Source organism: Carcharodon carcharias, chromosome 13 (genome assembly GCF_017639515.1).
Source record: "Carcharodon carcharias isolate sCarCar2 chromosome 13, sCarCar2.pri, whole genome shotgun sequence".
NCBI classification, from domain to species: Eukaryota; Metazoa; Chordata; class Chondrichthyes; order Lamniformes; family Lamnidae; genus Carcharodon; species Carcharodon carcharias.
The window spans coordinates 140,957,265-140,970,911 of record NC_054479.1 but is presented as its reverse complement, the minus strand read 5'-3'; the positions used below and the strand labels follow the sequence as shown (position 1 = coordinate 140,970,911).

The window sequence follows — 13,647 nt, the reverse complement described above, 5'->3', positions numbered from 1 at the left end:
GGGATAGGTGCTTGATGGCTGTCACATACACGATGGGCTGAAGGGCCTGTTTCTGTGCTGTATAACTCTATGACTAACTTATTTAGCCTCCTTCGACAGTACTTTCCAAATCCACAACCTCCACCAGCTAGAAGGACAAGGACAGCCAATACGTGGGAACACCACCACTTACAAGTTCCCACCCAAGCCACACCCCATCCTGACTTGGAACTATAACACCGTTCCTTCAGTGTCGCTGGGTCAAAATCCTGGAACTCCCTCCCTAACAGCACCGTGGGTGTACCTGCACCACATGGACTGCAGTGGGTCAAGAAGACAGCTCACCACCACCTTCTCAAGGGGCAACTAGGGATGGGAAATAAATGCCATTGAGGCCCACATCCCATGATAGAATGAATAAAAAAAAACGAGAAAGGTCTATGATGATAGTGAAGGGCATGACCAAGATTGGTTTGAGTTTTAAAGCCACAAAGACTGTTTCAGAAAGGGAAAACTGAGAGCCTGAGAAAGAAAGAGTTAGGAGTGTGAGTGTAATGTATCTTGGATTGAACACAGTGAAGTCACAGGTACTGTTTTCAGTGATGTCTCATTCTGAGTAAGATGGAGCTTGTGTTCAGCAGAGTAAAGTGGGCAGCATGAAGGACAGAGTATCTGGAGTTTTGAAACAACAACAGAAGAAAACCTGTCTCATAAAACGACGACCCTGGTGTAATGATAGTGCGGAAGAATAGCTAATCTTTCTCCGTATTATTGGCTTATAAAAATACACCGAACAACTTGTTGTAGAGAGATCTTGCTAGTGACAATTGCCATGTTTTCAGTTTAAAGGGAAAGTTTGAAAGCAGATTTAAAATGGGTGGAAAAGAAAGATTGCAAGCCTATTTGTTTTTTTAAACAAGTCTTTTGAAATTTAACTGGAAGGTTTTCTTATAATGGCAGAATACAACAATGCTTCAAGTTAATACAGATTTTTAACTTGCGTTTTTTGAGGTTATGTGCTAGGGGTTTTGGGGCGATGGAGGGAGGCACGGTGAAACCAAAGAGAAACTTTCACTTTATTTCCTGTTATTTTTCTGTAGCCAGAGGTCCGGCTTGCAGAAGGATATGACGTCTTTATCCCCAAGTCTCAACTGGAGTCCATATTACTAAACTACTCCCGTTCGGGAAGCCTACTTTTTCGGAAACTTGTCTCTGCTTTCTTTGATGACCGGACGCTGGCCAACTCTCTTCCAAATGGAAAGAGAAAAAGAGGAGCCAATGACAATAGAAAGGGTCTTGATCAAAACATTGTGGGAGCAATAAAAGGTAATTTTAAAAGGATATATTTTGATCAAAAGGTGCATCCTTCCTTGAATACAAAGGTCCAGATTGCCAAGATAGGCATTGAAAGGAATAATTTTAATAGTCAGATCAAGCTTCAGAACTACTTCTTGTATATGCCATCATGTCTAGTCCTGCGAATATACATAGAGCACTGAATAGTGCTATATTATCATGAAGACATTGAGCGTCACCAACAACTTTCTGTTTCTTAAAGTGTTGTGGGCAGTAGTTGCCTTAGACTGTCCACAACAGTTCATCTGCATCCAAGATTACATTATTCATTCAGCTCACATTAATAGAAAATAGTTTTAAATTATAATTATTTACCCTGACATTTTTCCTCGTGCAATTGCAAATTTAGAGAAATTGTGCACTACATATCTGAGTTGAAGATCACTAAGCCTGCTTTGTTTTGACTCTGTGCTTAGTAATAAATGTGCAAATGTGGAGTTCTTTGGATTTCTGAGGCGATTCTTAATTAATCATTTGCTTCTCACGTTTTGATGTTTGTGCTTGGGATGTGGACGTCACTGGCTAGGCCAGCATTTATCACCCAATCCTAATTGTCCTTGAGAAGATGGTGGTGAGCCATTTTTTTGAACTGCTGCAGTCCATGTCGTGTAGGTACATCTACAGTGCTTTTCTCTGTAGAGGTTTGATACAACTGAGTGACTTTGCTAGTCCATTGGAGAGGGCAGTTAAGAGTCTGGAGTCACGTGTGGGCCAAACCAGGTAGGGATGAGAGATTTCCTCCTCTGTGGGATATTAATCACCAACAATCTAGAAGTTTCATGATCATTGTTAATGAGACTGGCATTTTATTCCGAAATTAATTTAAATTCCCCCAGTTGCCTTGGTGCAATTTGAACTCATACCTCCAGAGCATTAGTAAACCTTTGGATTACTAGTCTAGTATCATTACCATCATGCTACTGTCCCCTTAGACAGCACCTCCATCAGTGCAGCGGACTCTCAGTCCTCACTGGACTGTTAGCTTCGATTATGTACTTAAATCTCTGGAATCCACAACCTTTTGATTCAGAGGCAAGAGTTCTATCATTGAGCTGCAATTTACTTGGCACACTTATCTGTGTGAATATTGGTGTAAGAATGCTCAATTGGTTTATATACAATTCTTTTTTTACCCCAATTCAGTCAAAGTTTTTACTCTACTCAGCTATATGATGCAGAACATGGGGCACGTTTTTCTCATTATGGGGGATAAAGTCCACTGGCTGCTGAATGTATATTTTTTGTCGGCTGTGCTTCCTGCCAACGCTGTGCATGCTCGGAGCATGTGCATTAGGGCGTGTCGCTCCATGACATCATTTAGAGCACTTGAGTAGGCAGCGGCCAGGACCAAAGATGGCGCTGCTGGAATCATCACAGCTGGGCAGCGGTGTCCTTTTAACGGACAGGCAAAAAGAAATGTGAAACCGTATGAATTTGTACTCATCCGTTGTGGGTTATTTAAATTGGAACATACATAAAGGAAAGACACAGATTTAAGGCAAGGCACTGCGCACTCTCCGTCATGGGTACCAGCATGCTGGAATGAATCACAGCTGCTAGTAATCAGAACCTTGAAAAACGTGTATTTTTGTAAGGAATAATTGCAGAGTTGCCTGTGGAACAAGGAGGGATGATAAATCATTGGGTTTCGCTGTGAAAACTGTACTCTGTCAGCCATCCATAAAGCCTGGAGAAAGCGTATGGGAGCATGTGCTTGATCACAATAGCCATTGCGTAAGCAAGCATTGACATGGGATTCCCTGTGAGCGTTTGCCCAGGGAGAGGAGGGAGGGGATGGGGATGAGGAGGAGCGGATGGGGACCCCCATAAGAACTGCCCAACACACCCTATGGACGTCCTGTGCCTCCTGACACATTCCCCGGGAACCACCTAATTTTGAAATTCAAGCAGGCGTGATCCTTCTGACATCGCCATGCCATGCAACTTTTAATTGTGTATGCATAGACTGATACTGGCATTCTGGGCACCACTGAATGATGACAGTAGATTTCCATGCATGAGCAGACCACCATCTTGCGTTGGCAGGAGACACACTTTTTTATCATGCCTGCTGTGGTCCAGTGGGTAGCACTCATGCCTCTGAATCAGAAGGGCTTATGTCCTACTCCAGGATTTGAGCACAAAAATCTAGGCTGACATTCCAGTGCAGTACTGAGGGAATGTATATCTTTCAGTTACAAGGCATGGGATCAACTTCCAAATGTATACCCAGGTCTACCTCTCAGCACTTTTCTTCACCCACGATCAGCTCAGTGGTCAGGCTACCTGTTTGACATTAGCAATCACTTCTTCCAACATCGATAAGACTGAAGCCATCACTTAGAGCCAGGATGGCTATGAGATTTAACAGAGTTGTTTATAACCATGAATTTAGATAGTCAATCAAGCTTTATATTCAATTTCTGTCCGTACTGAGGGATTAGTCTAGCATGGATGTTCCTGAATAAACATCAGGCAGTTGTTTGTTTTCACAATACAATAATTGACAGGTTTAAATGATAATGCTGGTGTGTCTTTAAGATTAATTTCATATCCATTTACCCGGTAGAAAGAAACTACTGGAGTTGAAGATGGTTGATTAAGAACAACTGGCATTATTTACCCATAGTGAAGAGACAAGCAAATGTTCTTGTTTGTTTTGAAAGTTGTCTCTTCAGTGTGTTTTATGGCTGTATTTTTATATTTTAACATTTTTTACATTGCCTAGATCCAACAGCACTTCCCACATTCTCGCTAACATAAATTTGAAGCATTCAGTTAACCAGAATGAAATAATTTCAGTTTTCACAGAAAAATATTGCAGATTAAATCAGATTGACAGACTTCCTGGACCAAAGGATTGGATACAGATTCTCCAAGATCAAATTAAGCTAGCAAGAAAACGTTTAAAAAGAGGTTCCGGTAAGTAATATTCTATGATCTCATATATAACTGAAAAAGTGGGTTTAATAGAAAGACTAAAAATCTGCTACATTTTAAATGAAACTATGTTTGTGTTCGCTTCCAAATATTGTGAAATTCCATGCTCTACATCAAAGTAGGAGTAATGTTACCCGGTTACTACAAAATCCCCAAAATTCTACAGGGGAAAAAAAAAGATTCTGCATCAGAAAAATAAAGATCTATTCTTGGAGGAAGAAATAAAACTTGAGATGGTCATGCCATCACATTCATCTTACATTTTCCTTTCACTTCTAGTGCAGTAGCAGTAAAATTTTAATTGTCAGACTTGATTCTTTTAAGCTTCCATTCCGTTAAATACTATGTCCGCCTTTGTTAGGTGATTTGCATGGGAACATGATACTAAAATTTACTGTTGGCACAAAACAAGGGGCAAGAATCACTAAAATACTTCATCAGGACTCAGACAGGTTAGCAGAAAGGCGGAGGTGCAAAGAAGTGAGAGGTAATGCGTTTCCAGATGAAGCCAAGAAGTGTGAGTATAAACTCAGTGGAACAATGGTGAAGCTTATGGAGGAGCAGAGTCTGGGGCGCAGATGTGTGATTTTTAACAAAGAGGAGGGCAGGGTGACCAGAGTTGGAAATGGACAGGATTTGGATTTTAGGGAGATGCTACAAATATTGTAGAGGTCCAGATTAAAAGCTAGAGGGGACGTCATTATCGGCTATTTCAGAACCAGAGTCATCCGAAATCCCAAGGGCCTGCCCAAGAAGGAAAAATAGATAGTCCTGGGCACTTCAGAGATTGCACAAAATTCCAGAACTTTCTGTTGGATATGTGCATTGTTTGTGATGGAGCGAAGAAGGAGCAAAAATAATGGAGATCCCACACAAGAACTCCCAAAACCTCCAAAAAAATGGCTTCACCAACCATCCACCTGAGACTGGTAGATTTTCAATTGGTTCAGGCCTTTAACATTCAGGTGGCTGAGCTGCATATATGAGTCTCAGTTAAGGATGGATTGGGCCTATACTCCCTGGAGTTGAGAAGAATAAGAGGCAATCTATTTGAAATATATAGGATTCTGAGAGGCCTTGACAGGGTAGATACTGAGAACTTGTTTCCCGGGTTGGAGAGACTCGAAACTCGGAGTCATGGTCCCTGGATAAGGAGTCAGATATTTAGGAATGAGATAAAGAAAAATCTCTTTACTCAGAGGTTGTAAATTTTTAGAATTCTCTACCCCAGAGAGCTGTGGATGCTCAGTTGTTGGGTACACTCAGGTCTAAGATCGATAGATTTTTCTAATCTAAGGGATATAGGAATAGTGCAGGAAGGTGTAGCTGAGGTGGAAGATCAGCCATGAACTTGCTGAGCTATGGAACCGACTGAGGCTGTGCGAACTACTCCTCCTCCTATTTCTTATGTGGAGCGAGGCTTAGTTATAATGTTGAATAACATGCTAGCCATAAATTTTTGCTCGCCTTACATTGTTAACTATTCAGCCATATAAATACTGTGGCTACAAGAGCAGGTCAGAGACTGGGAATTCTGTGGCGAGTAACTCACCACCTGACTCTCAAAGCCTGTTCACCATTTATAAGGCACAAGTTTTTTTTTATTATTCATTCATGGGATGTAGGCTTCGCCTGCTGGGCCTGCATTTATTGTCCATCCCTAATTGCCCTTGAGAAGGTGGTGGTGAGCTGTCTTCTTGAACTGCTGCAGTCCATGTGGTGTAGGCACACACACAGTGCTGTTAGGGAGGGAGTTCAGGATTTTGACCCAGTGACAGTGAAGGAATAACGATATATTTCCAAGTCAGGATGGTGAGTGACTTGGAGGGGAACTTCCAGGTGGTGGTGTTCCCATCTGTCTGCTGCCCTTGTCCTTCTAGATGGCAGTAGCCGTGGGTTTGGAAGGTGTTGTCGAAGGAGCCTTGGTGAATTCCTGCAGTGCATCTTGCAGATGGTACACACTGCAGCTACTGTGCGTCGGTGGTGGAGGGACCGAATGTTTGTGGATGTGGTGCCAGTCAAGTGGACAGCTTTGTCCTGGACAGTGTCAAGCTTTAGAGTGTTGTGGGAGCTGCACTCATCCAGGCAGGTGGGGAGTATTCCATCACACTCCTGACTTGTGCCTTATAAATGATGAACAGGAGGTGAGTTATTCACTGCAGGATTCCTAGCCTCTGACCTGTTCTTGTAGCCACAGTATTTATATGACTAGTCCAGTTCAGTTTCTGGTCAACGGTAACGCCCAGGCTGTTGATAGTAGTGAATGTCAAGGGGAGATGATTAGATTCTCTCATTAGAAGTGGTCATTGCCTGGTACTTGTGTGGCACAAATGTTACTTGCCACTTGTCAGCCCAAGCTTGGATATTGTCCAGGTCTTGCTGCATTTGGACATGGACTGCTTCAGTTTCTGAGGAGTTGGGAATGGTGCTGAACATTGTGCTATCATCAGCGAACATTCCCATTTCTGACCTTATGATGAAAGGAAGGCCATTGATGAAGATAGTTGGGCCGAGGACACTACCCTGAGGAACTCCTGCAGTGATGTCCTGGAGCTAAGATGCCTGACCTCCAACAACCATAACCATCTTCCTTTCTGCTAGTATGACTCCAACCAGTGGAGAGTTTCCCCTGACTCCCATTGACTCCAGTTTTGCTTGGGCTCCTTGATGCCATACTAGTCATATAAATACTGTGGCTACTAATGCTGCCTTGATGTCAAGGGCAGTCACTCTCACCTCATCTCTGGAGTTTAGTTTTTTTGTCCATGTTTGAACCAAGGCTGTAATGAGATCAGGAGCTGAGTGGCCCTGGTAGAACCCAAACTGGGCATTAGTGAGCAGGTTATTGCTCAGCAAGTGCTGTATGATAGCACTGTTGGTGACCCCTTCCATTACTTTACTGATGATTGAGAGTAGATTGATGGGGCGATAATTGGTGGGCTGAATTTGTCCTGCTTTTTGTGTACAGGACATACCTGGGTAATTTTCCACGAACCTGGGTAGATGCCAATGTTGTAGCTGTACTGGAACAATGTGGTTAGTGGTGTGGTAAGCTCAGGAGCCCAATCTTCAGTACTATTGCCGGAATATTGTCAGGGCCCATAGCTTTTGCAGTATCCAGTGCCTTCAGCTGCTTCTTGATATCATGTGGAGTGAATCGAATTGGTTGAAGATTGGTATCTGTGATGCTGGGGCCCTCTGGAGGAGGCCGAGATGGAGTACTCACCACTTGCCAGGATGAGTGCAGCTCCAAAAACACTCAAGAAGCTCAACAACATCCAGGACAAAGCAGCCTGCTTGATTGACACCATATCCACCAACTTAAACATTCACTCCTTACACCATCGATGCACAATGGCAGCAATATGTACCACCTACAAGATACACTGCAACAACTCACCGAGCCTCCTTCGACAGCACCTTCCAAACCCATGATCTCTGCCCCTAGAAGGACAAGGGCAGCAGATGGATGGGAACATCACCACCTGCAAGATCCCCTCCAAATCACACACCATCCCTACTTGGAGCTATATCAATGTTCCTTCACTATCGCTGGAACTCGCTCCCGAACAGTACTGTGGGTGTACCTACACCACGTAGACTGCAGCGGTTCAAGAGGGCAGCTCACCACCACCTTCTCATGGGCAATTAGGGATGGACAATAAATGCTGACCTAGCCAGCAACGCTCACAACTCATGAAAAGAATTTTAAAGATCAAATTGCTTCCATAGGTAAACTGAGAAATCTAATTTATTTGATTATTTGCAATCTCTGAATTAGATATGTATCTAACTGATTTTGTACTGTTGTGTTTCTAGTCCTGGAACCCTTTGAATCTAGTGGAAAGATGGGAAACAATTTTCTCCTAAATACAGGTAATGCTTTGTGATATTTATCCTATTTGAACATGTTTCAGGAAGACTTGTCATTCTAAGACAGAATGTTATATATGCAAAAGCAGCAGATATCCTGCACCAGCAATGCCCTATAATTAATATAATGATGAATGGTCATAACAGAATGGTTAATTTGTTTTTGATGGTGTTCGTTAAGGAAGGAATGTTGGCCAGGACACCTCGAGTCTGCAGCACAGAAACTGGTACTTCGACTCTTTATGCTCAGAAGAACTCCCTGTTTTCTCCAACTCATGCCATAGATATCTTTACTTTCCATATGAATGAGCAGAACAGGGAGATGAGGCCCTGGTTTAATATCTCACCTGAAGCTCCATCAACGCAGCACTCTTTTCACATTGGCCCGGAATATTACCATAGAGTTCATGTTCAAACACCCTAGTGTGGGGGATGCAATCCAATTACTTGATGAGCAAACCTCCTCAGATGGAGCTAGAATGGGTTTTGTAGTTTAGAAGTGTAACAAAAGTAATCAATTGTTGGGTTGTTTTGGAGGAGTTTTTGAGAATACTTTGAGAACCCATGTTCAATTATTGCCTGTCAAGAAGGGAACATTTAAGGGTGCGGTCATTTAAATTTTTTTTTGCAATACACTGGGATTGCATTCAGAATACGCCTAACATGCATTGGAATGCTAAATTCAGGACATACTTTGAATGAGAACATGCATGCAAAATCCAGTGTGTGATGTCTCTGTGTTCATGTATATACCTGTGAGTGAGGACAGAATACAGGACATTAATTATTCCACCAACCCCTCCTCCTTGCCCTTATTAGACGTACTCAGGTCTCTCCTCTGACTTCCTTAATGCTCTATTAGACAAAGACATGCAAAGTGGCATGTCAGAGGGAATTAAGGCTTGAAATTTGAGTCTGCTTACTTGTAATATGTGTCATTGTATCCTGGAAGGAAAATCATCTTGAGATAAACTGTCTGAAAGCTTCTGCATATTTGGTGTTTTAAATCGAAAGATTCAGAAGGTTAATGAGGTTCTACTTTCATCGTACTATATTTAATATTTTAAGGATTTTTTTCAGTGTTATTTTAATGTCCCATTAATATTTTCAATTCATGCCTTTATACCCTCTATACTTGACTATTTCAATGCATTCACTCCCAGCTGGTCTCCCACATTCTAACCTCCGTAAACATGAGGTCACCCAAAACTCTGCTGCTATGTCCTCACTCACACCATGTCCTGTCCTTCTATCGCCCCTATGCTTGCTGACCTACACTGGCTCCTTGTTAAGCAGCGACTTCATTTTAAATTTCTCATCCTTATTTTCAAATTCCTCCATGACTTCATCCCTCCAAATCTCTGTAATCTCCTCCAGCCCCACAACTCTCCTGCGATCTCTGCAGTCATATAATTTAGGCCTCTTGAGCATCCATGATTTTAATCACTTCATCATTGGTTCACGTGCCTTCAGCTGCCTAGACTCTAAGCTCTGGAATTCCTTCTGTAAACCTCTCCACCTGTCTCCTGTCTTTAAGACACTCTTTGAAACCTACTTCTTTGACCAAGTTTTTGGTCATCTGCCTTAATATTGCTTTATGTGGCTCAGTATCAAATTGTGATTCATGTTGCTCCTGTGAAATGCCTTGGGACATTTTATATATATGTAAATATAAATTGTTATTGTTGTACTTCTTAAAGAATTAGGGAAGAGCTCCTTCACCTGGCTGGGCTCAGATTTCTCCAAGTCAGGTAGTCAGAGTGAGTCTCTTGTACTCATAGCAATACTGGAGAGGGGGAACTGACCAAGCGACCATAGAAAGTGTGTTATTGCACATAAATATTCTTCTGACAATGAATGCACAGCTAAGGAGTTTAGAAATATAGAGACTTCAGTGGATTGCCTGTGATCTATAATGTGAATTACAGAATTTTGTTCAATATAAATGTCAATAATTAGTCTGATTTGCAGATGAGCTTTTATTTTTGCAGGTGGCCATCTTTCTATTTGGTGTTTGCATCACAGTTCCACCTTTCATGCCCTTTTACTGAAGCGTCATCTTGGCTCAGTTGGTAGTGTTCTCATCCCTGCACCAGAAGAATTTGGGTTCAATACCCATTGCAGGCCTCAGCAAATATTCCAAATGAACACTTCAGTTAGTTCTGTGAGAATGTTGTATGGTCGCACAAGACTTTAAGCCCAGCTAGACAGATAAGATTGCTTAGCGATAATTGAACAAGAAAATTATTTTCTTAGCTCTGAAGAAGAGTCATACGGACTCGAAATGTTAACTCTGTTTCTCTCTCCACAGATGGTGCTAGACCTGCTGAGTTTTTCCAGCATTTTGTTTTTATTTAAGAAAATTCTCTTGCTGTCCTGGTCAGAATTCCCCCCCTCAACCAATATTATTTAGAAGGAAAGGTCCTCTGATCATTCTTTTTTTTCTGAGACTTTGCTGTGCCCAATTGGCTGCTTCATACACTACTTCACAGCGGTTGCATTTTAAGAAAAATCAGTTGGTTATGAAGTGCGGATGTGATTAAAGAGCTATATGAATGCTGGTTCATTCCTTTGTGCCCTTATTTGTGTGACTGTGACTGTTTAAGGAAGAAGTTGCCCCGTGAATCTGCAAGAAACACATAAGATCACCTTTTCCATTTTTAACTAATACTGTACAAGTTACAACATTGGTTACAGCCATATTGATATGCCAATTATTCAAGAGATATTTCCTCCTTTAAGTCATAGATATTCTGGACAAGCAATTTTCCAGATCTCTGCTTGTCCATATGTAAACCTCTGGCGCAGTGCTTTCAAAGGTAACTGATTTGTACTGCACAATGGTTATCTCCAAAATTGGTAGAAATCTGCAACAAAAGAAATCAACAAATTCTGCAGAATGTTTTGCAGTTAACAATATTTCCATGCTAAAGTGTGTGGATGTCGCAAGAGAAAACACATTAGACCATCAATTAAGACAGATTACTGCTGATTACAACTGCCATGCAGAAGACTTGCTGCATCATGTGCCTCTGAGCTTTTGTTCAGATTGTTGCTGGGAATTAGTTGAGGATAGGGTGGTTGAGGGTGTCAGGGAAATGAAGAGAACAACATAAAATTTCTTATTATTAAACACATAGAGTTGTTTTCATAGAATCAGAGAATGGTTACAGCCCAGAAGGAGACCATTTGTTCTGCACTGATACTCAGTCAAAGCTGGTCCCACCCACACACTCTTCCCCGTAGCCATGGAAATATTTTGTGTTCAGATGTTTTTCCAACTCCGCTTTGAAAATCACAATTGAATCTGCCTCCACCACACACTCAGGCAGTGCATTCCAGATCCTAACAATGCACAATGTAAAAAAAAGTTTTCCTCATGTTGCCATTGATTCTTTTGCCATTCACCTTACGTTGGAGTCCTCTTCTCGACCTGGAGATTTGTATGAATGGCACTTAACTGATAGGAAAACATTAGCTGAATTTATTAGCATATGAAAAAGCTCCATGACGTCTATTCATTCATTCATAATTACGTGTGGTATCCTGTATCGTACTTGCTCTTTGAGTTGCTTTTTCCTTTAACTTGTCTCCCAGTTGAACAGCATTTGAAAATAATGGAAATTCATAGCGTTTTCTGGTCAGAAAACATTTTTGAAATTTTGTGTTGACTAGCTTGCTTAGTTCGCTGAGCTGACTTTTCTTTACCCAAACAGTAACTAATAACCCTGAAATGTATGTTTTGCTTTAGGAGGGAGCACTAATGCAGTCAGTTCAAGTGACATATGGGATGCTTCAGAACCAGTCTGTACAGTTCAGATGTGATGTTTGGACAGCTGTTTTTCTGATGGAACATGATCCTTGTGGTGGTTGGATCAAAGACAGTCCTTTACTCATTCATATTCATTTTCTTTCTTTCTCTCTCTTGCCTCTCAAGGCACCTGTGCTATCCTTTACAAATCTTTCATTCTTTTAACATTCAAAGTTGACTGTAATATTTTTCTTACAAATCTGTGCTTTTTATTTGAAATAACTATTCTGTGCTGCTGTAAAGAGTACTGTAAAGAGTACTGTAAAGAAGTTGCTTCTGGAAGATTACAAAACGTGCACTGAATTTTCAACCAGTAACATCAAAACATTTTTAACTGGAAAATTGTACAAAATGCACCAAAGCAACTTTTCTTCCTTACAAATAATTCAAATTGAGTTTGAAATTCAGTAGTTTCCCTAAAATAAAATTATGGAGCATAAGTTTGCCTTGCGTGGTATTGTAAAATGGAGGCAAGAAAATTGGCAGCCTGTTTTGCACTCAGCCTGATTTTTATTTTTTGTTGATGTGATGTAGAGTCAAAATCCTCAAACTCCCTACCTAAAGAGCATTGTGGAAAGTACCTATGTACTACCAACTCCACCGGTGCAAGTGGAAAATCCATCGCCACCTTCTCAAACATAACTTGGGATGGGTAGTAAATACTCGCCTTTCCAGCAATGCTCTCATCCCAAGAACATGTGTGTATTTTTATTTTCAAGTCGCACAAGGCAATTTATACCTCTATACCTTCACTAACAATCATAATAAGATAAGGATGCCTCTTCCAGAATGGTTTTAATTTCTTTTACTTGTCATGTTTGTAAATTGTTCAGTAGATTTAAAGTGAGAAATCTGTGATAACTGTGAATTTTAAATAGCAGAACCAGTATGACGCAATTACTACTGATGGAAATTAGTATTTAATCCAGCTCCTCTTAATTATCAGCAGCACTAAAAACAAAATGGGTACACTTCTTTGAAGATGCTGTTCAGTACCGACCACGTTCGGGTGCTCTGATACTAATTGTGATGAAAAAGCAGTTAATAGAAAGTGCTTGCTTTACACTGATTGATTTTACCGGCTAATCAGGAAAAATGTATCTATTAATTACAATAACTTCATTCAGAAATAATTTACAATGGTATTTTGTTTTTTTGGAGGCTCATTTATTAAGCTGTATGATTTTAAAACTGAATTCTTTCAAATTAAATCTTTTTTAAAAAAAACCTCATTTTATAAGATCACTGAGGAATGTAAATAATTTGGATTTTTATTAGAAATTGTGAAACGTTGAAAACTGGAGCAAAAATTATTGTAATATATTGTCAGTTACAGTTTTAATATGTAATACTTGTAGCAATTTATATTATAAAGATGAATATACTGTAACTGTTAATAACTACATGTTGTGTCAGCTTCTTGATGAACTGCTATTGCCTAGAAATGATTATTTACCATAACGTATTTGTAATATGCTTTGTCAGCTACTTTAACAGAAATTTTAATTCATTTTAATGCCACTATTTAAATAACAGACAGAAGAATGTCTTACAAATGCTGATGTTGGAGCTTAGTGAGTGTAAGTACTGTCTCTTCCAGTGGCCTCACACTATAAGCACAGTTGCCTACACAAAATGATAACACCAGTAAAAATAAGTATCTCTATACATGACACTACAATTTTGCA

The 13,647-nt window shown here is 40.6% G+C and overlaps 1 protein-coding gene across 3 annotated transcripts in view; it reads left to right on the top strand.

The window, feature by feature from the left end:
* Positions 1–13,356, top strand: part of bend7 (BEN domain containing 7) — a 50,877-nt gene extending 37,521 nt beyond the window's left edge. For all 3 annotated transcript variants that reach the window (XM_041202334.1, XM_041202335.1, XM_041202336.1), the window contains 4 exons: positions 1,080–1,305; positions 4,138–4,257; positions 8,095–8,151; positions 11,900–13,356. In XM_041202334.1, the coding sequence (XP_041058268.1) occupies positions 1,080–1,305; positions 4,138–4,257; positions 8,095–8,151; positions 11,900–11,973 (477 nt within the window). In that variant the 3' untranslated portion in view covers positions 11,974–13,356. The remainder of the gene's footprint in view (positions 1–1,079; positions 1,306–4,137; positions 4,258–8,094; positions 8,152–11,899) is intronic.
* Positions 13,357–13,647: the final 291 nt, after the last annotated feature.